The following is a 24,679-nucleotide window of genomic DNA, read 5'->3' as shown; positions in this document are numbered from 1 at the left end:
GTTTGGATCCTGGAAGGGCTCCTTCTGATCATAGAATGGACTCCAATCCAAAGGACACTGCCCACTGGTAGAAGGGAGATGGAGGCGATTTTTGTGTATTTTCTCCCACAGTTCCCCAACTCTTTAGAGATTTTTGGAGGGCAGGGGACTGCTGGGGGAAGAAAGAGGAAACAGTGAAAATCAAGCTTCCCTTTTCATCAGTTGGAATACACTTTGGGTGGAATTATACTCCTGACTTCCCAGGAACAGAACTTTTGCAAATAGCTTCTCAGATGTTCTTATTTCTAGGCATTTGAATGAATGAAAAATTTTTATAGGTTGAAAAATGACAATTTCTTGACAGATTAATATTGTACTTAAAATGACCTTTCAAGGCAGGCTCAATTTTTCACCATAATTTGAGAAAATCTTACTTTGTCTTCATCTATATCTTCAGTAGATGAACAAGCTCCTCCTTCAAGTGCTCTTTTTGCCTAGATAGCAAAGAATTGAACGTTTATTTCTTTTCTGTTCAAAACCAACTAACCAACCAGTTAAGACAGAGATTGAATTGACTCTAATAAGGAAATCAAATTGATTGCTAGTAATGAGAGAGTGACCATTACTTCTTTATCCCAGTATGCTTTGGTGCAACCAGCCAGCTTTTGCACTGGGAACAAATTAACCTAGTTAGTCTGCAATGCCCACCCCAAATCAACTTTTTAAGATTAAAACATATTGCAGACAAGGCTTATACTATGTCTTCTACCAGACTTTTCCCCACTACCTCTTTTTGGGGCTTGGTTTAACTCTTGAATCTAAGCACAAAGACTTCTATGCAATGTGAACAGTTTTCAGTTGGTTAAAAAAGGTGTTTTGATATTGTTCTCACTTGGGTTTTAGCAATGACATTTTAGCTGTGACACTGCAAACAGTTCACATAAATGCTTCTGTTTTGTGCAGTTCTGCTATATCAAAATTGGATAAATATGGCTTTTTAATCAGAACTGAAGATATTAGGTCCCAGGCACATAAGGCCAGCTCCCTGGTGAAGTTAAGCAGGGTCAGGTCTGGTCAGTGCCTGGATGGGAGACCTCCTGGGAACCATATGCAAGCCGCCTTGGGTTTCATGAAAAAGAAAGGCGAAATATAAATGTAATAAATAAATAAGATACTCAAATGTTATTTATGAGTTGCTAGTTGTACTAAGGTAAATGCATTCCTGGTAATTTATTGTTGTAGGTATGTAAGTTGACAATATGTTCAAGATTCACGTCTAACGTGAGGTTCAATTTACATTTAGATAGGAACAATTTGCAGGGTTTGGGGGAGCTAGGCCTTCAAACAATAAGGTCAGTCATCCTGCTTGTCACCAGTCACCTCCCAGCTCCAAGGAGTGACATGGTTCTTTGTGCTATGCCTGACACAAGTGGAATCTTACAGGCCACAACTATATCTCAAAGTAGCTATATTTATAATTCAAACAAGTTCTACTGTGGTATTAGACAGCACAGCTGATCAAATTTAGAAATTTAATAAATTTAATTTTAGAAATAATCCATATTACTTCCATTTCCTGGGGAAATCACTCATATTTAAAATATGATATAAACCTCTTTGGCATAGGACTGTATCATTCCATCTGCTTCAATTTTCTTTTTACATCTTTGCTTTATTGTAAGGCTATTGTTGTCCAAGTCTTGCATAAGTTTAAAGAAGGCTAATTCATTGAATAAGACCTCAGAAATCTCCACAAGAAGATCCTCACCACAATCCTTTAATTTCTTACCAGCAAATTTTGCCAGTGAATCCTGTCAAAAAAGAAAACAGTTTTGTTTTTATTTACTCCACTTATAGTTCACCCTCCCCCCAAAAAAAATTCAGGGTAGCATATATGGGGTTATTCAAATATTTCCTTACAATTACCATGTTGGCTGCATGATTTGCCCAAGGCCATCTAGTAAGCTTCGTGGTCAACTCTCCCCAGTCCAAGTCTAACACACTATCCACTACATCACATGCACTCTATTTTTCAGGCATATTTCAAAACTCTTGACTCTTATTTTTATACTTCCAGAGTGGTCAACAACCCAGAGACCAATTCAGTTAACAAACCTTTCAATTTAACATGTGTTAAGAGTTTTCCATGGTCAGGAAAGCTCCAAACGCTGGGAAATTGCAGCTGTTAAAGGCCACACCGTCTACAGACTAGTTATTTAGGCAATACGGATATGGTATCTTATGCTGAGGTGAGTTCTAGCTTCATCACTACGTTGAAGCTGGATGGCTGTCAGTGGCAGAGGGATGGACCTTAAGTCCCAGATTTGTCTGTTCAGTGGCTAGACACACAGAATCACTGCAAGTGAAGCTACAATTCTACATTACAACCACCCAACCGGAAAGCAATACCATCCATCTAGAATAAGAGAAGTTAGAAGAAACCTTTAAGGGCATTTAGTCCAACCCCCTGCTCAGGACAGGATAGCCCCTGTGAAATATTCTTCCTTACTTCTCCTATACATCTCCCACACAGCATTTTGGTTAGTTTTGTAACCCTGCAACAAAAATCCCCATAGTGCAGAATGAGCAAAAGAACTGAGAAAGAGAGATAAAAAGAATGCCTTACCTTTTGAGTTTATAGTACAGGAAGAATTCAACCTTTAGACTCCATTGGTTACTGAACTGCACTGTAACTATTGTAAGCCATATGTAAAGACTGGGGTGGGACACAGTAGCTCTCCATAATATTGTGGTGTTAGTTTGTGACACTTAGTAAGAAGTCTTGCCTTTTAAGTAATGAGGTAATGCAAAGTGTATTGAGGACTCTGAACAACTTTGTTTTAGTCTGCTGTGGCAAATATTCACATTTTTAACCTAGCTGGACCCAGAGACGATGGAAGATTCAGAGAATATTCATATTAATAATTCCCCTCAACCAAATGGGGCACAATTAAATTTCATACATAGGGAATAGTTATCCCTTTGTCTATTCACGATGGGCCCACCATCATGGCATCTGATAGACACCAGAACACCTTTGGTGCCACACTAAAACATCTCCAGCCATAAAACCATAAACGTCAAGCTTATCTCCAAGACATAAAATCTCAGAGTGACTACCATCAATTAGGAGCAATTAAATCACATTGATAAGGACATTAATTACCTATATTGTGAACTGTTAAGTGATTCCACTTAGCTGGACAATTTTTTGTATAAATGTTGAAAACCTTAAATTGACAATTTCTTTGTATGTTGAGATGCATATCAGATACCTTACCACATCTAAGAGATTTAATATGTTATTCTGTAGCTGAAATTAATGTATTTCTTTCATGCATTCAGATATATTGAGGAATGTACCATCTTGTTATATTTTAGAATAGTTAATTTTTCTCTGACAATTGCAATAAGCAGCAATTAATCTAGGAATTTCATGAATTTATAATCTTCAAAGGAACATTTACTATAAACATTCCTGCATTTTAGTATCAAATCAGTCTTCTAGCATCAAATAAGTCTTCTCCTAGGAGAGGCTCACTAATGCTTGCATCCCCTAACCTTGTAAGATTCAGGTATCTCAGGTAGGTGTCTCAGCTCTGCATCAAATAGGATGCATTGATGTGTTATATCTATGGTATATATCAGGACTTTAGAGCTATTATGCTTTAAGGTATGCAATGCCTTAACTTGCTTTTATTTTGATTCTATGTTGGTTAACTTTTATTACCTCTTAAGTAATGTTTAAATAGTTTTATAAGTAAAGGAAACTTGTTTAACTGATCTTATCTGTCTGAACAGTTGTTCCCAAATCCTAAATTTCCTGTATGTTAATATGAAGAATGGGAGCTACCTTTCTCTCCTCTGACGTGGCATCTGTTTCAGGGAAAGCTAAGGTGCAGCTTAACTGCCACGCTTACAGTCTGGTAAATAGGACACTTAAGATTTCAATCCTTCCTCTTTCAACAAGCCTTTTAAGCAGAGACCTTATCCCAGTCTGTGTCTATGTTGGAATTGCTTTTTAATATGTTTGTAAACTTCTTTTTTAAAAAAATTGTTTTAAAGCTTTTCAAAAAATGTTTTTAAAGATGTTTTGTTTTAATATGTTTTAAAGCCTGTTTTTATGATGTTTTAAAGTGCTTTTAGTGCTTTGTTTGCCGCCCTGGGCTACTGCTGGGAGGAAGGGTGCGATAGCAACAACAACTCTGAACAGAGCACTCTGTCACACTGCCAAGCCATGGCTTAGCACAAACAAGCAAATGTAGGATCCTGGAGAAAAAATTGCAGTCACTTTTGCTCCACCTCCAGTCTTCCCACCACTGTGCTCCTATGAGCTAACCTATGGTTTGGCTTACCATTACATCCAAACCCAGGGACGTAGTTTACCTATGAGCTGTAGCCAAGATTCTTTTCTACAGCTTACAGCTTGTGGTTTGCCTGCAGAAGAATAAACCACAAGCCTGGGTTTGGACATAAACATGAGCATAAGGCAACACCAAGACCAGAGAAGCAAAGTGGCCACAATCTTTTCTGTAGGAACCCACACATTTGTTTGTGCTCAACATAGTTTGGCTTAGCATTACATCAACGAAAGTTTATAAAGAGCTCTGCTTTGCTTCAGTTGCTCAGGTTTTGTACAACCAACTGATTCACTGATGTGGTAAAGCAATCATAGAAACATTCACATCAAAGTAATAAGCTAAACTTAACCCATCGTAGATTACCCCTAATTATAGTGATTGTGAAAATGAGGCTTAACAGTGCTTAGTTAAAAGACATATTGCATACTAACTTGTAGAATACTACGAAGTTGCTTATGAAATATCTTCACAAATTCTTTGCTCTCATCATTCTGCTGAGTAAGGGTTAAGACCATACGTCTTACTGAGGTCAAGAGCTGAGTAGAACACACTTCATCCATGTGTTCCTACCAATAGATGAAAAACAAATTACTCTTCACTTAATGAAAACACATAAAAAGATAATGATCCTTTATTGACATGTCCTGCTTTTATTCCCAGAAATTTTATATAAAAAGTGACTGTCCTAGTTTCACAGCTGATTTCCCAGAATAGCAATGCAGATATTTGCTTACAGCTAACAGATCATAAGGCATCTTTCCAGTACATGTATGCCAGAGCAATAGTGGCTATGCAGATAAATACAATATTAACTGCTCTACACAAAAATCTGCACAACTGCAGAAACTGTAGCTAACTCTGCAGTCCTGTGAAGAAATCATTTATTGTTTGAGAAGAAAACAAGGTAAAAGCCTCCCCCTCTATAGATCAAGACAGTAGCTTCTACGGTAAGAGAAACCTAACTACATATTTCTGGAAAAATGTCTTCAGAGCTGCATTTACTGAAACAATTTTGATTACCCTCAGAAAAGGAATAACCTCTTTCATAATAGCTTTAATTTGTCGGTCAAGCTGTTGAGTATCTATTCGAGGACAAGGAACAGCAGGTACTTCAGCAGGCTGTGGTACACAATGGCTTTCAACTGTATCTGAACCTTTAAAGAGAAAAATGTATATTCAAATTAATGTTCTTTTCACAAAACTGCAGGTTCAATACAGGTCACAAATCTATTTGACTATATGAGGACTACCAATTTATTTCAGTAGATTAAAGCATATTAACTGAAGTAAAATATATTACTGTTGTTTTCTACACAAATAGCTTATAAACAGTATGAAACATTTATATGTACAGAAACAGTGTTAAGGCACCTGATGTAGTTCTGTTTCTTAAGATTAGGCCAGAACACTATCTGTATGGAGAATGCCGGGGAGGGTTGTGTATGTTCCTTTTCAAAAAGCGTGACATACAATTGTGACAAATCAACAAACATGTACAGCATACCTTCCAATTTAGAAGCAGGAACACTCTGGGAATTATTACAGCAACCATCCTCGGAGTCAACATTATTTTCGACTGCCATTTTCTTCCGTCCATATTCTCTCATCCGAACCAGTGCCTGATCTAAATGAATCACAGTGTTGCCTATTTTTTGGCAACCAAATCTTTTACAATATGTATTTAAATTTTTTGAAAATCAAACTCTAATATGTGTAGATTAAAAAATGGAAGAAAAAGTGTGGTTATTGTTAGAGTTGTGCATTTGGTCTGGATAAATTCTGGCCCTGAATCAGGCTGATCTGATCTGTTTGGAGCAGGTTGGGTCTACCTGCAGCAATCTGGGGCTGTCAAAAGAGGGGCGGTTGGGCAGTGAGGGGGAAAGAGATTGCCTGCATCATCTCCTCCTTCCCCCGTCACCAATCATAATTAGGTTTAATTAGGGTTTAAAACCTTGATTAAACATGAGGTTGTGGGGGATGAGGGGGAGACCACATGTTTAATTAGGCTTTAAAACCCTAATTTTTTATTAGAGGGTGTGCACAGCCCCCCAATTTGGTCCAGGTTGCAATCAGGATCACTGAATTGGGCCACAAACTGAAATGGGGGTGCCTTGCACAGACCTAGATATGAAACACTGATTTATTTGTTTATAGAAGTATGTATATACCGCCTTGTCACAAAACTTCCAGAGTGGTGTACAGCACCATCAAAACATTTAAGAACAATATAAAACAATTAAAATGATTGGCTACACAAAAACGTTTCAAACAGCTGCATAAGCCTGTCATAAAAAAAAAGTCTTCAAGTGATACCTGGAAGCCAAAAGTGAGGATGCCTGCCAAATCTCTGCCAGAAGAGTGTTTCACAACATGAGACCAGTGACACTAAATGCCTGACTTCTAGTTGAGGCTAGTCTGGCCTCTGTAACACGGGGGGACGACTAACAACACTCCTCCAGATGATGTCAGTGACTGGGCTGGGATATAAGGGCTCAGGTGGTCCTTAAGGTACCCTGGACCCAAGTTGTCCAGGGTTTTTGTATATCAACACAAGAACCTTGAACCTGGCCCAGTGGCATATGGGTAGCTACTGCAAATGTTTTAGCAGGGGTATCACATGCTGTCAGCTGTCTGCCTCCATCAGCAGTCTAGCCATTGCATTCTGCATCAACAGAAGCTTCCGGACCTGGCCCAAATGCAGCCCCACACAAAGCACAGTGCAATAATCCAATGCAAGGTTGCCAATCACAGAATAATAGAGTTGGAAGGGGCCTGTAAGGCCATCAAATCCAACCCCCTGCTCTGTGCAGGAATCCAAATCAAAGCACACCCGACAGGTGGCTGTCCAGCTGCCTCCTGAATGTCTCCAGTGTCGGAGAGCCCAGCACCTCCCTAGGTAATTGGTTCCATTGTCATACCGCTCTAACAGTTAGGAAGTTTTTCCTGATGTTTAGTCGAAATCTGACTTCCTGTAACTTGAGCCCATTATTCCATGCCCTGCACTCTGGGACAACTGAGAAGAGATCCTGGCCCTCCTCAGTGTGACTATGTTTCAAGTACTTGAACAGTGCTATTGTACTTCCCCTCAATCTTCTCTTCTCCAGGCTAAACATGCCCAGTTCTTTCAGTCTCTCCTCATAGGGCTTTGTTTCCAGTCCCCCAATCATCTTTGTTGCCCTCCTCTGAACCTGTTCGTTTGTCTGCATCCTTCTTAATAGGATGTCCAGTCTGCATCCTTCTTAATAGTGGTGTCCAGAACTGCATGCAGTACTCAAGATGAGGCCTAACCAGTGCCGAATAGAGGAAAACTATTAGTTCATGGACTACAGTGTCCAAGTTATTCCCATCCGTATACCGCCACAGATAGCATACCAGACAAAGCTGGTAAAAGGCAATCCTAGCTTTCAAGGTCACTTGAGCATCTAATGACAAAAAAAATGGAATGGACTGCCTTCAAGTCGATTCCGACTTATGGGCGACCCATGAATAGGGTTTTCATGGTAAGCGGTATTCAGAGAGGTTTTACCATTGCCTTCCTCTGAGGCTGAGAGGCAGTGACTGGCCCAAGGTCAAAAAGATGTATACAAAAGTACCCCCAAGGTAAAGGAGAGTGCAACCCTATCCAGAACAGGCCACTGCTCTATCTTCCGGACATGGGAACCACCTACCCACAGAGCCTCCATCTTCCCAGGATCAAACTCAGTTTTTGGGGCCTAATCCAGTCTACCATTGCATTACGACACTGGTCCAGGGCTTACACAGTTTCCCCCGATTCAGATGTTATGGAGTAGTAGAGCTACATGTCATCAGCATACTGATGGCACGGTGCTCCAAAACTCCTAAATAACCATTCTAGTGGCTTCATATAAATGTTAAATAGCACTGGAGACAACATAGTGCCCTGCAGAACCCCATAGCATAGGTGGCAGGGAGTCAAAGAGCACTCCCCCAATCCTGCTCTCTGGACTCAACCATGCATGTAAGAAGAGAACCACTGTAGTACAGCGCCTCCAATACCCATCCATACAGTCAATCCAGGATGATACTGTCAAGAATAGATAAGGTTGAGTTAAGGGTGACCAAATTAATATGGCTCAGCAAGAGAGAATTGTGGGGGATATCTGCAAAGGTTCTTGGGATGCTCAGTGCTGGGAAAATTAAGACATCTTATACCAGCCAACTGCTGATTGTTTTTCTAAGAGAAGGTAGCTGAGCCATATCTGTTTCCTGATATCAAAGTCAGGAGGTCTGAGGGTCATAAATCAGAGTCCAGCCCTGTGTGAATTTTCTAGGCTGTTTCCTCATCAAAGAAGTGCCTGGATTGGATAATTAAAGAGGTGCCTGGATTGGCTAATTGGCCCTCTTGCTATTGCCAGACAAACCCCATAAAAAGAGGGGTGATTCTTCAGTTAGTTGTTACTATTCCATCTTGACTCGCCTGTGGGATGTTCTGTGGTACAAGGAGCCAAAGGGAACCAGGCTCTTGTACTTTTTGAAGCATTAGTTTAGGCTAGTAAGCTTTGTTATGTTTTGTCTGTTTGAATCTCTCACTGTGTTGTATGTGTTGACTATGCCTAGCCCAGTCTGAGGCATTTGGGCTTAAAGGAATTTGTATGCTGCTCTTTTTATGTGCACTCTAGTATCTTTTAATAAACTACCTGATATTACTGGTGTGTGTTACTTTAGGGTTTTGGCTCTAAATCCAGTCCTTGACTACAACGCTACTGACTACTGATTATTAATGCTCCAGGGCAAGGAGTATAACAATAGCTCTTGCTCTTTGGAATCTTTGTCATTCTAATGGGTGCTCTGAGTTCCCCTTACTCAGAGTGGGAAGCCAGGCTGAGGGGTGGTGGCAGTCTACCTACCTTGCAGGGTTGACATTGGTTGTAACTCTGTCCTGGTAAGGAGAGGCACAGGGAGTGTCTACCCTGGAACAACTGCCCAAGGGGTTGGGAATTAGTCCAGGAAGCAAGGACCTGGGGTCTTGAGGTCAAAGACTCCAGGGTTCTTTGACAGATACTATGGTAAATGGTATCAAAAGCCAGTGAGAAATCAAGTAATATTAACATGGTCACACTCCCCCATCCCTCTCCCAATACAGGTCCATCAGGGTTACAAAGTCAATAAACAGTTGTGACAATCAAAAAAGATCTTCAAGTTACTGCTTCATAGTGTTCAACTGCTACATCTATGCTTACCAAGCTCATCAGTAGCAAACGGTTCAAAATTTGAAGATGTAGACATAGTACTGCCATTGTCTTCATCATTTCGTTCACACTCTCCACAGGCTCCTTGGTCAAAGTTCTTCTCAAATGTCTCCTTAAAAGCATGCACAGAACAAGTTTTGAAGCACATGCTGTTCCACAAATAACTGCCACTCTCAGAACTCTCATGTTTCCATAAATACCCTCCAGAATCTTAAATTAAGATCATCTTTGACATACTTCCTAGTATGCATGTTTAGGACTGTAGTCTTAGTGAAGTTCACAGAACGAAGAATGGACCGCTGGTCTCACCTGAAAGGTGGTTTTCCCAGGTATTATGCCATCAGGAGGGTATTAGCACCACATAGGGGACGATGACCTTTGTTCCTCAGATAGAGGGAGAGGACAAGCTTGGGGTGCAGGCACAGGAGAAGGCCTTTGAAGTTCAGTTGAGCATCTCTGAACTGAGAAAGAAAGACCTGGTTCAGGAGAAGTTCCCTGCAAGGGAGTGTAAGGACAGCGGGAGTCTAGACATGCTTGTGGATCAGGAGAATGTTGAAACTGAGTAGACGGCTGGGTCTGAGAACACTCAAGTGGCTCAGATAACTGAGGGGAAGCATGGGCTGTATGCTGAACCTTGGAAACTGTTTGGTGAGGAAGGAGCGCAGCGGCCTTCCTGGAAGACTTGTCTGGAAACCCTTCAAATTCCTCATCAGAGGAGTCCACACGTGATTGAAAAAGTGCCTCTACCTTGTGTTGTCCGCGAGGCTGCTCCTGCACCATAGCCTCCAATGAGTCACCTCGAGAAGTAGGGGCACTGACATAGCAAGCCCTCCTTAGAGCCTTCTGCTTAGCAGAGAGATATAACTTCTTAGTGCATTTCAAAGGTTTGGAGGCTTTGTGCTTATGCGACTTGGATTCTGCCAAGGCCTGAGAGGTTGATAGATGCTGAGATGGCTGCTAGTGCATATCAGAGTGCTGCTGTTCTGGTGAGATGTCCGTAAGATCAGCATGAGATGACCCAGCCATGGTTACACATGCACAATAGAGGGGAGCAGTACCAGGCATTAGTTGGATAGACTTCTAGTTAATCAACATACGCACAGGTAGAGTGGTGCAGTGGATTAGTGAGGCTGGAATTAACTGCACACAGTAGAGGGGAGTGGTCTGACCTCTAAATGCAGCCAAAACAGAATTAACCACACACAGTAGGGGGGAGCAGCTTGAGCTTTAAATGCAGCCAATAGGGGGGGAGAAAAACTAAGGGCAGCCAAGACAGCGTTCACTATATCCAGTAGATGGGTGTGAAATTGCAGACCAAAAAGGCAGCAATATTTTCCCCTTGTCAGAAGAGGAAATGTGGCAAGGAAGGAGGCACAGAGATCCCAGTCTAAGTACAGCACAGACAAGCAGAAGAAAACCATTTTTTTTTTTTAAATGGAGGGTAGGCAAAAAGGGCTAAGGAACAATAAGACAACAAAAAGAGCATGAAAGGAACTGAGTACAAATGGAAAATGGAGGGGGGGGGAACAAAACAAAATGGTGGTCAGGAGAGAGAGACCGCAAGGGAACCAAAATGGGGGTCAGAAAGAAGGACAGCAAGGACGCGACTTCAGCTGCAAGCACCAGAGGAATCAGTGGCTGCAGGGGCAGTCCAAGCCGCTGCCCGTAGTGGCAGTCAGTGATCCCCAGCCTCAGACCATGATCAGGTGCAGCCACAATTGGGTGGAGGGGGGGAGAAGCTGTGGTCGAGTAGCGGGGGTGAAGAAGCCACAATCAAGCAGGGGGTGAAGAAGCCGCGACTTTTAGACAACTGGAGGAGGAGGAGGAAGAGAACGCAAAGAGGGGGAAAGCCCCAGTGCCTCAAGTCTGGGACTAGCCATACTGAAGAAAAAGGTTTTTTAGAAAAAACAAGGGATCAAAAAGAATAAGGAAGAGAACAGGCTCACAAAATACAAGACAAAATACAGTAGCGTAAGAACAGACTTGCGAAGAGCTAAGGCAGAAGGATCCATCCTAGGACAAAAGCAGGAATCGACTGGCATCAGACAGGAAGAAGCATCAGAAGTCTTGACTCCCATGCATTCCTGTCTTTAGACACTAGGTGGTGCTAATACCCACCTGATTGCATGCTACCTGGGAAAAATTACAAGTCAAACCAAAGGGTAATGCTGCAAGATACTGCGTGGAGAACAGGAAAGAGCCTGAGATGGCCAGAAGTCACCTCTTCTCTAGCGCAGATCAATTGTCAACAAAACTTTAAAGTCTTCAGTGATTTAATTTTGTGAGGGGCATAATCTATTTACACAACAGCTTAAAATGAACAAGCTTTACGGTATGTATTTATTTTTCTTACTTTTCCATAATTCTCATTTGCCATTGTGACAAATTATCTTCACATCCCAGTCTAATGGCACAAATCTATACAGATTTTTAATATTAAGTGCATTTACACTGAAATCTAAGTCCCCTTTTTTTAAAAAAGGTTGATTTTTCTTCAAATACACCAAAGTTTTCAAAACCCCTTACATCATCAGTAGTTGGAAGGCTTTCACTAGGAGTAAGTTCTGAATTTGATCCTGCCCAACCTGCAGAGCTGAGTGGTTTTGGACATTCTCCATTTGCATTTTCTTCAGATGCATGTCTGGTCACTATATCCTATATAATGCAACAATTTTGTTAAAGACTGTATTAAGAAAATGTTTGCTTAACAAAACAACACAAGACCCAAAATCATGGTTTTTAAGGTACCTGTAAGGCATACAATGCTCTTTGTCTCAAATAGTCTGTACTGAGCATCTGGAGTTCATGAAAAAGTTCAATTAAAAAATGAGGGCGAGACTCATTTTGAGATATCAAAGTAGCTACTTCAGAATAAATGGTGTCTCGCAAAGCTTCAAACATCGAAAGATCACTGCCTGTTTCTGTAGAAAGATAAAAGAAATCAATAATTATCATAATTCTTCTCTACTGACATTTATCTCCTATGATAACATGCAAGCTTTGAAGAGGATGTGTCTAATGGGTGGGATTCAGCCCCCTGACCTTCTTGAGTGGGTGGAAAGTAGCTTTGCTCATGCATGAGGGGGAGTGATATTTCCTTCCTGCAGCAGCTCCTTGTGCCTCATGGAGAACTGCTCTTAGAGGGCTTCCCAATCTTGGAAGGGGCTGCTGCTGGAAATAGGTTGCTGAAAAGCCTCTAGACAAAAGAGGAATACTGTGCACAATGGTTACAGTCCCAGTTTCCATCTTTTACAGAACTTACACTACAATAACAAATGAATTGCTGTATATTGTATTTTATAGATGAAAACAAAAATATCTACCAAACTTTTGTACTGAAGGATGCTAAATAAAACAAAGCATAACTGACTTAATACTGGAACCCCACATATTAATTGTTACAACGAATTCACTTGAAATGGACCACTGGTCTCACCTGAAGGGTGGTTTCCCAAGGTATCATACCATCAGGTGGGTTATAGTGCTGCCTAGTGTCCAAAGGCAGCAATGTAGGAGTCAAGACTTTGGCTGCTGCTTGTGGCTAGACCCCATTCCATTCCGGACGAACTGTACACCAGATCTGACCATTTCACATCAGACATAAGACACTCAGGAAGGGAGATATACAAGAAGCAGCAATTCTGTTAAGTACAAACTCGACTCCAAACAACAATAGCACATTGAGTAAGTCTTAGCAGTAGTGTAGTCTAACTGTAGTGGAATAGAACCGAATAAGATAACATTCCTGAAACAGTAAACACTGGAAAAACATGCTAGGCAGCCACCCTCAACAGGGAGTGCCCTGATGGTATGACACCTGGGGAAGCCACCCTTCAGGTGAGGCCAATGGTCCGTTTCCCCCAGGTAGCATACCATCAGGTGGGATGTACTAAAGGCGTCCCAGTAGGGTGGGCCCCATCTGCCTAGGATGATAGGAGCACTTGCTGCAGAACTTGCCTACCAAAAGAGGAGTCTGCTGAAGCCAAACTATTTTGTAATGTCCAACAAATGTATTAGGAGTGGACCACGCAGCAGCCCTACAAATATCTGCGATGGATGCATTGGTCGCAAAGCCAGCCACAGCAGCCACCAACCTTATAGAATGCACTGTTATGTTTTGAGGCATTGGTATCCGCAGACTTTCATAGGCCAGAGTGATGCAAGCCCACAGCCAATGGGACAGTATTTTGAATTTGCCCCAAAATTCGTGGATGAAAAGAAACGAAAAGGGATTCAGATAGCCGAATGTCCCTGGTCCTGGCCAGGTAAACCTTCAGGGCCCGCCAAGGGATGACTGGGCTGAGGACAAAAGGAGGGCAAAACAATATCCTGATTATAATGAAAAACTGAAGCCACCTTAGGCCAAAATGTAGGATCTGGACGCAACTGCAGAGTCCTTGTGAAAGAAGCAAAGATGGCACTGCCAGATCTGAAACCCTTCGAGCTGAAGTGACTGCTACAAGAAACAGGACCTTGTACGATAGCAAACGAAGTGATGCAGACTTGAGCGGTTCGAAAGGGGGATGCTGTAATGCTTGAAGGACCTTTGAAAGGCTCCAGGACGGAAATCTATGAACTACCGGCAGTGACAGAAGAGACTCCTCGCAGGAAATGCTTGACCAAGGGACGCGATCCCAGAGAGGACTGGTCCGATCATGTAGACAAAAATAGTTGAGGCTTGCCTATGTAGAGTGTTAGGCCTCAGGCCCATCTAGTGACCCACATGGAGAAATTCAAGTAGGTGATGAACAGTAACCCTGGAGGGGCAGAGCCATTCTTTAAAGCACCAAGTAGCAAAAGCTGACCATGTAGTTTGATATATACAGATCGTGAAAGGCCTTCTAGAGGCCAAAATGGTAGCTACTACATCTTTAGAATACCACGACTGCCTCGAGTAATACTGCTCAACACCCACGCTGTCAGACTCAGCCATCCGGGGTCTGGATGGCGAACTGGACCCTGAGAGAGCAGGTCTGGCAACAGTAGCAGGCGCCATGGTTCCTGGGTTGACAGAGCCAGCAGGTCTGAGAACCATGGCCTGAGTGGCCAGAACAGGGCCAGGAGAATGATGTGAGCCTGTTCTCAGTGAATTTTCCTGACTGTACACGCCAACAGTGGTACTGCAGGGAAAGCAGAGTGCCGTTTGGCCAGGGAGTTACCAACACGTTGATTGCTTCGGCACCCTGTTGAAAACAGCGAGAGAAGAACCTCCGTAGTTGGGCGTTGTGGGCCGAGGCAAAGAGATGGGCGGTGAATGGACTGAATAGACTGTTCAGTTGTTGAAATATCCTGGGATGCAGTTTCCACTCCCAAGGAAGGATCTATTGTTGGCTGAGCCAGTCTGCTGCTACATTGAGATTACTGCTGAGATGTTCTGCTCTCAAGGAGCGTAGGTGGTGTTTGGCCCAGTTGAAAATGAGCGTGGATTCTGCCTGGAGGGCTCGTCACCGCATGCTGCCTTGACAATTCAAATGCGCCTTCACACTGATGTTGTCGGTACTAATGAGTACGTAGAGCAGCTGGATCTGCGACTGAAAGTGAAGGAGTGCCAGATGTACCACTCGTAGCTCTAGCAAGTTTATGCTGAGGCACTGCTCAGAAGCTGTCCACCGCCCTTGGATGAAACAAGAATTGCAATGAGCCCCCCAGCCCAGGAGACTGGCATTGGTGGTTATCAGGACTCTGTCCGGTTGTCTGAAGGGAGTCCCTTGCTGCAGGTTTCTGACTATCGTCCACCAAAGAAACAACCTCCTGAGAGAAAGTTAGAGATACACTCTCTTGCGGCTGGAATTGGCTATGTCCAGCTGAAAAGGCAGCAGGGCCCACTGGAGAGATTGAGAATGGTGTTGAGCCCAAAGAATTATGTGAATGCAGGAAATGAAGAGCCCCAGAACCCTGGCTAGAAAAATCAAGTGCTCCACCCTCTTGTTCATCAAACAACAAGCAGTATGAATGATGGAAGCTATCCAGAGACAGAAACACTGTTGCACATGACATATCCAAAACCGTGCCCAGGTGCAGGAGACACTGTGTTGGAATCAGGTGACTCTTCTTCAGGTTCACAAGGAAGCCGTGATCCCTGAGAGATTCGATGGTGAGACGTATATGTATGCCCGGGACGCAGAGTGAGCCCTCACCAGAAGGTTGTCCAGATAGAGGTAGATATGGATCCTCGGGAGCCGAAGGTGTGCCACCAGAGCTGCCATCAGTTTCATGAACACTCTTGGAGCTGATGAGAGTCCAAACGAGAGGGCTCGACACTGGAAGTCAGCACAGTTGTAAGCAAACCTGAGGAACTGCTGATGGTTGGGCAAGAAGGGAACATGCAGGTAGGCTTCCTTGAGCTCAACAGAAACCAAATAATCCCTCTCCTGAAGAGACTCGACAATCGATGACAGGGATTCCATTTTGAAGTGCTGATGCCTGACAAAGGTGTTGACAAATTTGAGATTGAGGATTGCCTTCCATGAGTGATCTTTTTTGGGCACCACGAAGAGAATGGAGTAGGCATCTGAGTAAAATGTGGGGGATCCATTGGCTCTATTGCGCCAACTGACAGCCAATGGTTTATGGCCTCTGTCATCACTATCCACCTTTCGGGGGAGATGGAGAGGGATGACAGAATGAATCTTTGAGGAGATAGTTGCCAAAACTCTATCAAGTAGCCTTGAGTTACCGTATCTCACACCCATGCATCCACTGTCACGTCTCCAGGCCTCAGCGAAATGTAGGAACCTGCCCCCATCGGGATGGTGTCAGTATCGGCATTGTTGCCTCCCCCCACAGCCAGAGGGTGTAGTACGTCCCTGGCGACCAGCGAACTGGTTCTGGCTACAGCCGGGGAATCGCTGCCTGTTCCAATATCCTCTTGTGGATCAAAAATCATGGCCCCTCTAAGAGGGCCACAAAGCCTGAACGGACTGCTGGTATGGGTAAGATGACACTCTGCAGTTTCCTCTGCAGTCATCCCATTTGGTAGTGGCTAAGACAGGCTTGTGTTTGTCTTTGGGGTCCACAAGAACTGCCTTGAGGGCCTCACCCCGAATAAAAGGGAACCAGCATAGGGAGCCGTGGCCAGGTTGATGCGTGCGGTGTTGTCCACATCCCAGTGGCGCAGCCAGAGGGTACGGCAAGCCACTACTCCTGTGGACATTGCCCTGGCTGTAAATTGTGTTGCGTCCAGCAACACATCTGCTACAAACAGTGCCACCTTGTGTAGCTTGACCAAGGTCCTGAGTAGTGCGGCCTGTGGAAGGTCTGGCTGATCAAGCAATTCATCAAGCCACATCATCGCAGCTCTGCTGATGAGGGAGGCAGTGCAGGAAGTTCACAGAGCGTAAGTCGAAGCTTCGTGTGTTCTTTGAAGAGCAAAATCAAGTCTTCGCTCAGATGGATCTCTGAATATGGAATCATTTTCCTGCAGGAGAAGAAATCTGGAAACCAGAGCAGAGACAGGACCATCCACTGAGGGAACTTTCAAAAATTTCATGAAGTCCAGGTCTAGTGAATAAAACTTGTTGGCAAACGCTGAGATGCAGCGTGCTCGAAGAGGATGACCCCATTCTTCCTTCGCCAATTTACTGAGAGGATCAGGAACCGGGAAGAAACAAGCCGAAAACTTTGGTGCCTTCAACACCTTCGCCCCTTTGACAGGAGCAGCTGAGGTGTCAGGGACTGAACCATCCAGACCCAGAGTAGTTAAAGTCTTGTGGAAAAGGGTGAGATAATCTGAAGAATCAAACAAATGATGTGAGCTCTCTTCCTCACCTTCAGTCTCCCCACTCCACTCCACGTCGTCATCTTCAGGGGAGATGAAAGGATCGAGCAGATCATCCTCCAGTTCCTGGCCTCGCGAGATCCTACCTTGGATAATGTCAAAGGGGTTAGGAGAGGAGGCCCACTGGTGTTGAGGACCCCCATCGGAGTGGAGCGGAGCTTGTGCCCCTTGCATTGGCCTCGGCAACTCAAAGGAGATGGAACCAAGTAGTGTGTCTCTGAATTGTGAAAGGAATGTCTGGTTTAAAAGCAGGAGCAGCAAACGCTTGAGGATCCAAGGACAACTGAGACTGTGATGAGGCCGCGGACGGACCCGGTTGCTCAGGAGACATTGGTTGAGAAGGAAGCCCATGGTGAGGGGACCCCTCTGTGGTCTGAGTGGGGAACCCTTCAAACTCTTCCTCAGAAGTGTCAGCAGATGAATGGAAAGTGGTTTCCAGGCTCTGTTGAGGAAGACTGATATACTGGGATTGTCTGTCAGCCGTCGGTTTGGCCTCATGGACTTTTTTGAACATTTGGAAGGAGTATGTTTGGAGGCTTTACGCTTAGGTGCCCTAGCGGTAGGCCCAGCCGCAATTATTGATGGCTGTGAAGCAATAGACTGTGATACAATAGGCTGCACATTATCGATAAGTTGTGTGCTCATAACTAATGCTCTAGACGTAGCAGAAAAGAGGTCGGCCATGGCAAGAGAGTTCAGTATCGCAGCACACATACAGTTAACACACGCACAGGTTGCGGGGTGCAGTGGAGAATGAGAGAGAGGCCAGTAGAACACGCCCACAGAAGAGGGGAGAGGTATGACCTCAAGCAGCCATCTTCCTAACACCCAAGTGGAGAGGGTGCTTTAGAGCGAGGGAGGCCAGTAGAACACGCCCACAGAAGAGGGGAACGGTGTGACCTCAGGCAGCCAACTTATTACACACAAGTTGAAGGGAGCAGCAGAATTAGAGAGGCCAGTGGAACACACCCACAGAGGAGGGGAGAGGTATGACCTCGGTGCCCAATTATAAATACACAGGTAGAGGAGTGCAGTGAAACTCAGCAGAGCCAACTCCCTCCTGTTGGTTTGCCTCAAGTAAAAATCCTTGCAGTGTCAAAAATAATTCCTGATGTTCTTCCTCGTCTTCCTTTATGACTGCCCTTAAAGTCCTGTTTGTCCCCTGTTCAAGGAAGGGGGGGGGAAACAGGAGGAAACCAATGACAGAATCCAGGAACAAGGGCAAGGGAAGTGACAGACAGGCACTAGAGACTGAAGGAGACATCAATAGGAAAAAAGGCAGTCAAAATGGCACTCAAAAAAAGAGCAGGGAAAATGGACCATTGGTCTCACCTGAAGGGTGATTTTCATAGGAGGTATGCCATCAAGCAGGTATTAGCTCCACCTATCGTCCGAAGGCAAGAATGTTTCTGAAGTCAAGACTAGGGGCGTCAGGCCCCTCCCACTCTCCAGTTCATTCCCAGCAAGTCCAAGAGAAATATCTAAAAATGCAGGAAAAAAGGCCAATGGGCCTACCAGCAAGAACATAACATAATAGCAACATTCATAATAATATGACTCTAAAATAGCGAGATAACAGTAATAGAAGTCTTGACTTCACTGATAAATGTAATAAAATAGCGTAACAAGCATATATAACATTCCCAACCAATATCTAGGTATCCTCTGCTGGGAGGGTCGTGATGGCATATCTCCCTATGAAAATCACCCTACAGGTGAGACCAACGGTCCATTTTCCATAGGAGGTATGCCATCAAGCGGGATGTACCAAAGCAGCCCATAACAGGGAGGGACCACCCACAACCTAATCCTCATTAAGAACCTGTTGCAACACTCGTCTGCCAAAAGAGGCATCGGCAGAGGCATAACGGTCTATTTTATAATGCCTTATAAACGAGTGTGGGGTAGACCAAACAGCTGGTCTGCAAATATCAGCAACAGGAGCGTTGGTAGCAAAAGCAGCCGAAGTGGCTGCTGACCTAGTGGAATGAGCTGTTATACTAGGTGGAACTGGAAGCTTAAGGGGCTCATAAGCTAAGGTAATACATGCTCTCAACCAGCGGGATAAGGTAGAATTAGCAACTTTATGCCCCATAGAACGTGGATTAAAGGATACAAACAAAGACTCAGTCTGTCATATATCCTGGGTCCTGGAGAGTTAGGTCTTGAGAGCCCTCCGAACATCCAACGAATGCCAAGCCTTCTCTAGATGATGGGTAGGATTCGGACAAAATGAAAGAAGAACAATGTCCTGGTTGCAATGGAAAACTGAATTGACCTTGGAGCGGAAGGATCAGTTTTCAGCACAACAGAATCCTTGTGAAAGACACAGAGATGGCGAGCAGAAGACAATGCGCCCAGTTCCGAGACTCTTCTCGCAGATGTAATCGCAATCAGGAACAGGACCTTGAATGACAACAGACGTAAAGGCACAGTCCTGAGGGGCTCAAACAGAGGACGTTGTAAGGCCTGCGGAACCTTTGACAAACTCCATGAGGGAAAACGGTGGGCTACAGCCAGTGAGCGTAGAGCAGTGCCTCTGAGGAAGCGTTTGATGAACGGATGTGAGGCAATAGGGGCACCAGTGGAGAACACTGAAAGAATGGACGACAGAGTGGACGCATGTCGACGCAATGTGTTGGGTCTAAGTCCCATCATGAGGCCCCTATGAAGATATTGCAGCACTTGTTGTACTGCAGCCTGTGAAGGATCGAGGTGCTGAGTCTGACACCACCTGGAAAAAGCCACCCAAGTATGTTGATATATACGGGTGGTGGATGGTCGTCTCGAGGCTAGAATAATGTCAATAACAGCATCCGACAGTCCAGCCGACCTCAAATGTCGCCGTTCAAAAGCCACGCTGTTAGGTTGAGCCACTTGGGGTCCTGATGACATACTGGGCCCTGGGATAGGAGGTCTGGCCTGACTGGTAGTGGCCAAGGATCCGTCACCGACATTGCAAGGAGATCCGAGAACCACGGTCGACGGGGCCAATATGGTGCTATCAGCACTAGCCGTGCCCTCTCGCGCCGCACCTTCCTCAAGGTTCTGGCTAACAGTGCTATTGCAGGGAAGGCGTACAATAGGCCATCCGGCCACGGTATTGACAAAGCATCCACTGTTTCCGCTGTCGTGTCCAGGTATCGTGTGAAGTACCTGGGAAGCTGGCAATTGCGACTGGAAGCAAACAGGTTGACTGAGAAGGGGCTGAATCGACGCTGGAGAAGATGGAAAATGGTCAGATGAAGTTTCCATTCTCCTGGAAAGACTTGTCTGCTGAGCCAGTCCGCTGTCACATTCCAAATACCTCTGAGATGCTCTGCTTTCAAGGACTGTAGATTTTGTTCTGCCCAGTCGAAGATGAGGTAAGCTAGATCCTGTAAAGAACGCGACCTCGTTCCCCCTTGTCTGTTTAAATGTGATTTCGCACACGTGTTGTAGGTTTGAATGAGAACATGGTCCAAGGGGAACAGAGATTGAAAATGGAGCAGAGCAAAGTGGACAGCCTTTAGCTCCAGCCAATTGATGCTCTGAACCAGTTCTGCTACGGTCCAAACCCCTTGAACAAACTGAGAGTTGCAGTGGGCTCCCCAGCCGAGGAGACTGGCATCTGTGGTGATGACAGTCCTGTGGGGTTCTCTGAATGGAGTGCCCTGGGTGAGATGTTTTACCCTTGTCCACCAGCGGAATGACAAACACAGTGTGGAGCTCAAGAGAATTGCTCGATGGTTTGAGTTGGCAATGTCATGTTGGAACGTCAGCAAGGCCCACTGTAGCTGACGAGTATGAGCTCGAGCCCATGGAACAATGTGAATGGTGGACACCAACATTCCTAGAGCCCTGGCTAGAAGCAAGACGTCTGCGGATGTTTTGTGCATCAGGGATCTTGCGACGTCTGTGATAGCAGTTATGCGATCTGGGGACCGGAACACTGTTGCTTGCAGGGTGTCCAACATCGCCCCTAGATGTTGTAGACGTTGGGTTGGTTGTAGATGGCTTTTGTCAAAGTTGACTAGCCAGCCGTGGGCCTGTAAGACATGGAGCGTGAGCGTTAGATGTCGATGAGCCAACTCCCTAGAACTCACCCGTATTAGAAGATCGTCCAAGTAGGGGTAGATATGGACCCCTTGAAGTCTGAGGTGAGCCACTAGAATAAGTAGCACCTTGGTAAATACCCTCGGGGCAGACGAGAGTCCGAATGGCATCACTCGATATTGGAAGTGCTGGGAGCCAAAGGCAAAACGAAGGAATTTTCTGTGGGCAATGCAAATAGGTACATGGAGATACGGTTCCTGTAGGTCAATAGAAGCCAGGAAGTCTCCTTCATGCAGGCTGTCTGTAATGGAGTAGAGGGATTCCATTTTGAACATGCGATACTTTATGAAACGGTTAATGAACTTGAGATCCAATACCGCCCTCCATGAGATATCTTGTTTGGGCACAGCAAATAGGAGGGAGTACACCCCTTCCGACCTCTCAGCCGCGGGGACTGGCTCTATCGCCGCTATGTCCAAGAGGTGACGTATCGCAGTCTGCATGATGCAGTGCCTAGCTGGTGCCCTGGGACAAGGGGAGGGATGAAACTTGTCTGGAGGTATTGCCCAAAACTCAATAGCATATCCATAACAAAAAAGATCTCTGATCCAGGAGACCTGAGTCGGGCGTAGCCAATGTTCACCAAACAGAAGCAGTCTGCCCCCAACTGGCATTGCATTACTGTCTGCGCTGGCGAGACCCTCCCCTGTAAGAGGACGTTGAGAAGGCTCTGCGGCCCTGGTACTGACCTCTACCCAGGAAATGTCTATTCCAGCCTCCTCTGGATGAACAGAAATCATATGTTGGGAACTCGCGGCCTCGTCCCCCGGGCCGCGTTCCTCGAAAGGGCTGAGACGTACGGTACGAAACGAAACGTCTAAAAGGTCTGCGCTCGATGTTTCTGACGGTGGCCGAGAGGCTTTCCAGTGTCCTTAGGGTCAACAAGCACTGCCTTTAGTGCCTCCGCACTGAAAAGTAAAGATCCGGCATAAGGTGCCCGTGATAGATTAACTCTGGCAGTAGAGTCAGCCTGCCAGTGACGAAGCCAGAGGGTCCGTCGGGCCACAACCTGAGCCGCCATGGCGCGTGCCCCTAGCTGATTCGCGTCCAAGGTGGCGTCGGCCACGAAAGCAGCTGTTTTGCACAATTTTATTAGCGATCTTCGCAGAGAAACGGGATCTGGATTGGGATCCTCGATGAGGTCGTCCAACCACATCATCGCTGCCCTGGCAAAAATAGAGGCTGATGTAGATGCACGCATAGAAAAGGCGGTGGCCTCATGAGACTTGCGTAAGGCGAAGTCCAGTCTCCGCTCAGTGGCATCCTTTAAATGAGATTCTCCTTCCCTTGGCAAGAGGGATCTGGAAACTAAACTGGAAATTGGCTCGTCTATGCCAGGGACGGCCAGCTTGGTAGTAAAGTCCGGGGCCAAAGGATAAAGTCTGTCCGCAATGTTATTAAATCGGCGTGCTTGTAGAGGGTGAGACCATTCATCCTTGGCCAGTTTAGCAATGGGATCTGGCACAGGAAGATAGTGTTCTGCTGGAGCGGGGGATTTCAAGACCCTGGCCCCTTTTAAAGCGGGAGTAGCAGCTGCAGTTGGAGTGGATTGAAGGCCTAGGGTGTTCAACACTCTGCGCGCAAGAGGCTGGTAGTCTGAGGCATCGAAAAAGCGATAGGATGTATACTGCTCATGTTCCGAATGGTCACTCCAGTCATCTCCTTCGTCTTGCAGCACAAATGCGGATTCCTCCGCACAAGAGACGTCATCAACAAACGTGCCCCTGGCAATGTCAAACGGATTTGGAGAACATGAAGGGTTCGTCTCACTGTGAGCAAATTGGTCCCCACTGTGTGGAGGTGTAGCGAGAACTTGTGATGGTGACTGTCTCTGAGCGAAAAACGACAGCATGCCCTGAAGTTGTGAAATGAACTCATGGGACAGCTGCAGTCCCGGAGATGTAGCCAGTTGCTCTTGGATAGGCGGAAGTGCGGACGGTCCCACAGGTAGTGAAGAAGAGTAAGCCCCGGGTTGGGTGACCGTTGGCTGCTCAGGAAAACCAGGAAAGTCCTCCTCATCAGAGGACGCAGCAGGAGAATGAAAGAGGGTAGTTAACTGTGCATGGGTTGACCCTTCTGGAACTGGAACAGAGACATAGCGGGGCCGCTTGGTTGTGCTGTGGCTGGAAAGATGTTTGGTTTTGGCACCCGCTTTAGCATGCTTATGTTTGACCGCCTTAGGTGGTTTAGCCTTGGTCATCTGGTTTGTCTCTGGCTGTTGTTTCGGCTTGATTGCCTGGGTTGTCTCTGGCTGTTCTGCCATCATATATTTTAAGGGTAGCAGTACACGGCCACGGATGGGGCAGAATGCACAGACCCGAACAGGCTCAGTACACGGCACACGACTGGGGCAGAATGCACTGGCTGATGGCTAAGTACACTGCCACGATGGGGCAGAATGTACACTATGAACAGACTTAGTACACGGCCACAGATGGGGCAGAATGCATGTCTAGATAGCGTGGCACAGTATCAACAGGTGTGGTACAATATAGAGCAGAAGTAATATTTGCACAGCTTCACACAGTATCAACAGCTCTAGTACTCGGCCACGAATGGGGCAGAATGTACAGTCCAAACAGCTTTGCATGGTATCAACAGCCTTTGTACACGGCCACGGATGGGGCAGAATGTACAGTCCAGACAGGGATTATATGGTATCAGCACCTTGCACACTAGGTATCAGTTAGTCTGGTGCACCATCAGAGCAGTATTAATAGTTTTGATGAAACAGGCACCGGTGCACAGGCCTTGTAGCAATAACAGTCTTTGTGCTGGTTCAGATAACAGCAGTAATCAAATAGTTGCAGGGCCAGCAGCAGAAGCGGAGTTAATAAAGGAACCTATATAGAGTTATAGAATCCTATCTGTAACACACAAACAGGGGCAGATCACATAGGGGGAGCTGACAGGAATTCTGGACTCTGCTATCCATAGCCAGTGTAAGGGAGACCCCCCTTGCAATGTTAGCATGCTGAGACACGAAGTGTTCCAAAAAGACATGGATAGGGTTAAAGTAAGCACACTCTGGGACTCAAGGACAGAGAGCAGACCGAAGGCTGCAGGTGGCTGGGCAGGAAAGCTGCCAAGGCTATATAACGCCATAGAAACAGCTCAGGGTGTGGGGGGTGCATTTGATGTCTGTGAAGGAGAGAGCTCGTGTATCTGTATCTGTATCTGACCTAAGCTATTGGATCAGTAAAAGATTCATCTTCACCACTTCTAGCGTTCTGTCTCTATTCATTCCTGTTATACGC

General features: G+C 45.3%; 1 protein-coding gene across 13 annotated transcripts in view; it reads right to left on the bottom strand.

Annotated features, from left to right (window-relative positions):
* The window catches only part of PCM1 (pericentriolar material 1), a 108,430-nt gene that overhangs the window by 13,606 nt on the left and 70,145 nt on the right, over window positions 1-24,679 (bottom strand). For 12 of the 13 annotated variants that reach the window (XM_061584821.1, XM_061584812.1, XM_061584819.1 and 9 more), the window contains 8 exons: window positions 12,299-12,471; window positions 12,077-12,205; window positions 9,542-9,662; window positions 5,845-5,985; window positions 5,361-5,494; window positions 4,772-4,906; window positions 1,593-1,790; window positions 414-473 (listed from right to left, as the gene is read on the bottom strand). In XM_061584821.1, coding sequence (XP_061440805.1) covers window positions 414-473; window positions 1,593-1,790; window positions 4,772-4,906; window positions 5,361-5,494; window positions 5,845-5,985; window positions 9,542-9,662; window positions 12,077-12,205; window positions 12,299-12,471 — 1,091 coding nt within the window. The remainder of the gene's footprint in view (window positions 1-413; window positions 474-1,592; window positions 1,791-4,771; window positions 4,907-5,360; window positions 5,495-5,844; window positions 5,986-9,541; window positions 9,663-12,076; window positions 12,206-12,298; window positions 12,472-24,679) is intronic. The other variant, XM_061584818.1, reaches the window with a different exon arrangement.

This window comes from Rhineura floridana, chromosome 9 (assembly GCF_030035675.1).
Source record: "Rhineura floridana isolate rRhiFlo1 chromosome 9, rRhiFlo1.hap2, whole genome shotgun sequence".
NCBI lineage: Eukaryota > Metazoa > Chordata > Lepidosauria > Squamata > Rhineuridae > Rhineura > Rhineura floridana.
The sequence above is the reverse complement of the archived record's forward strand: the minus strand, read 5'-3'. Positions and strand labels throughout refer to the sequence as shown.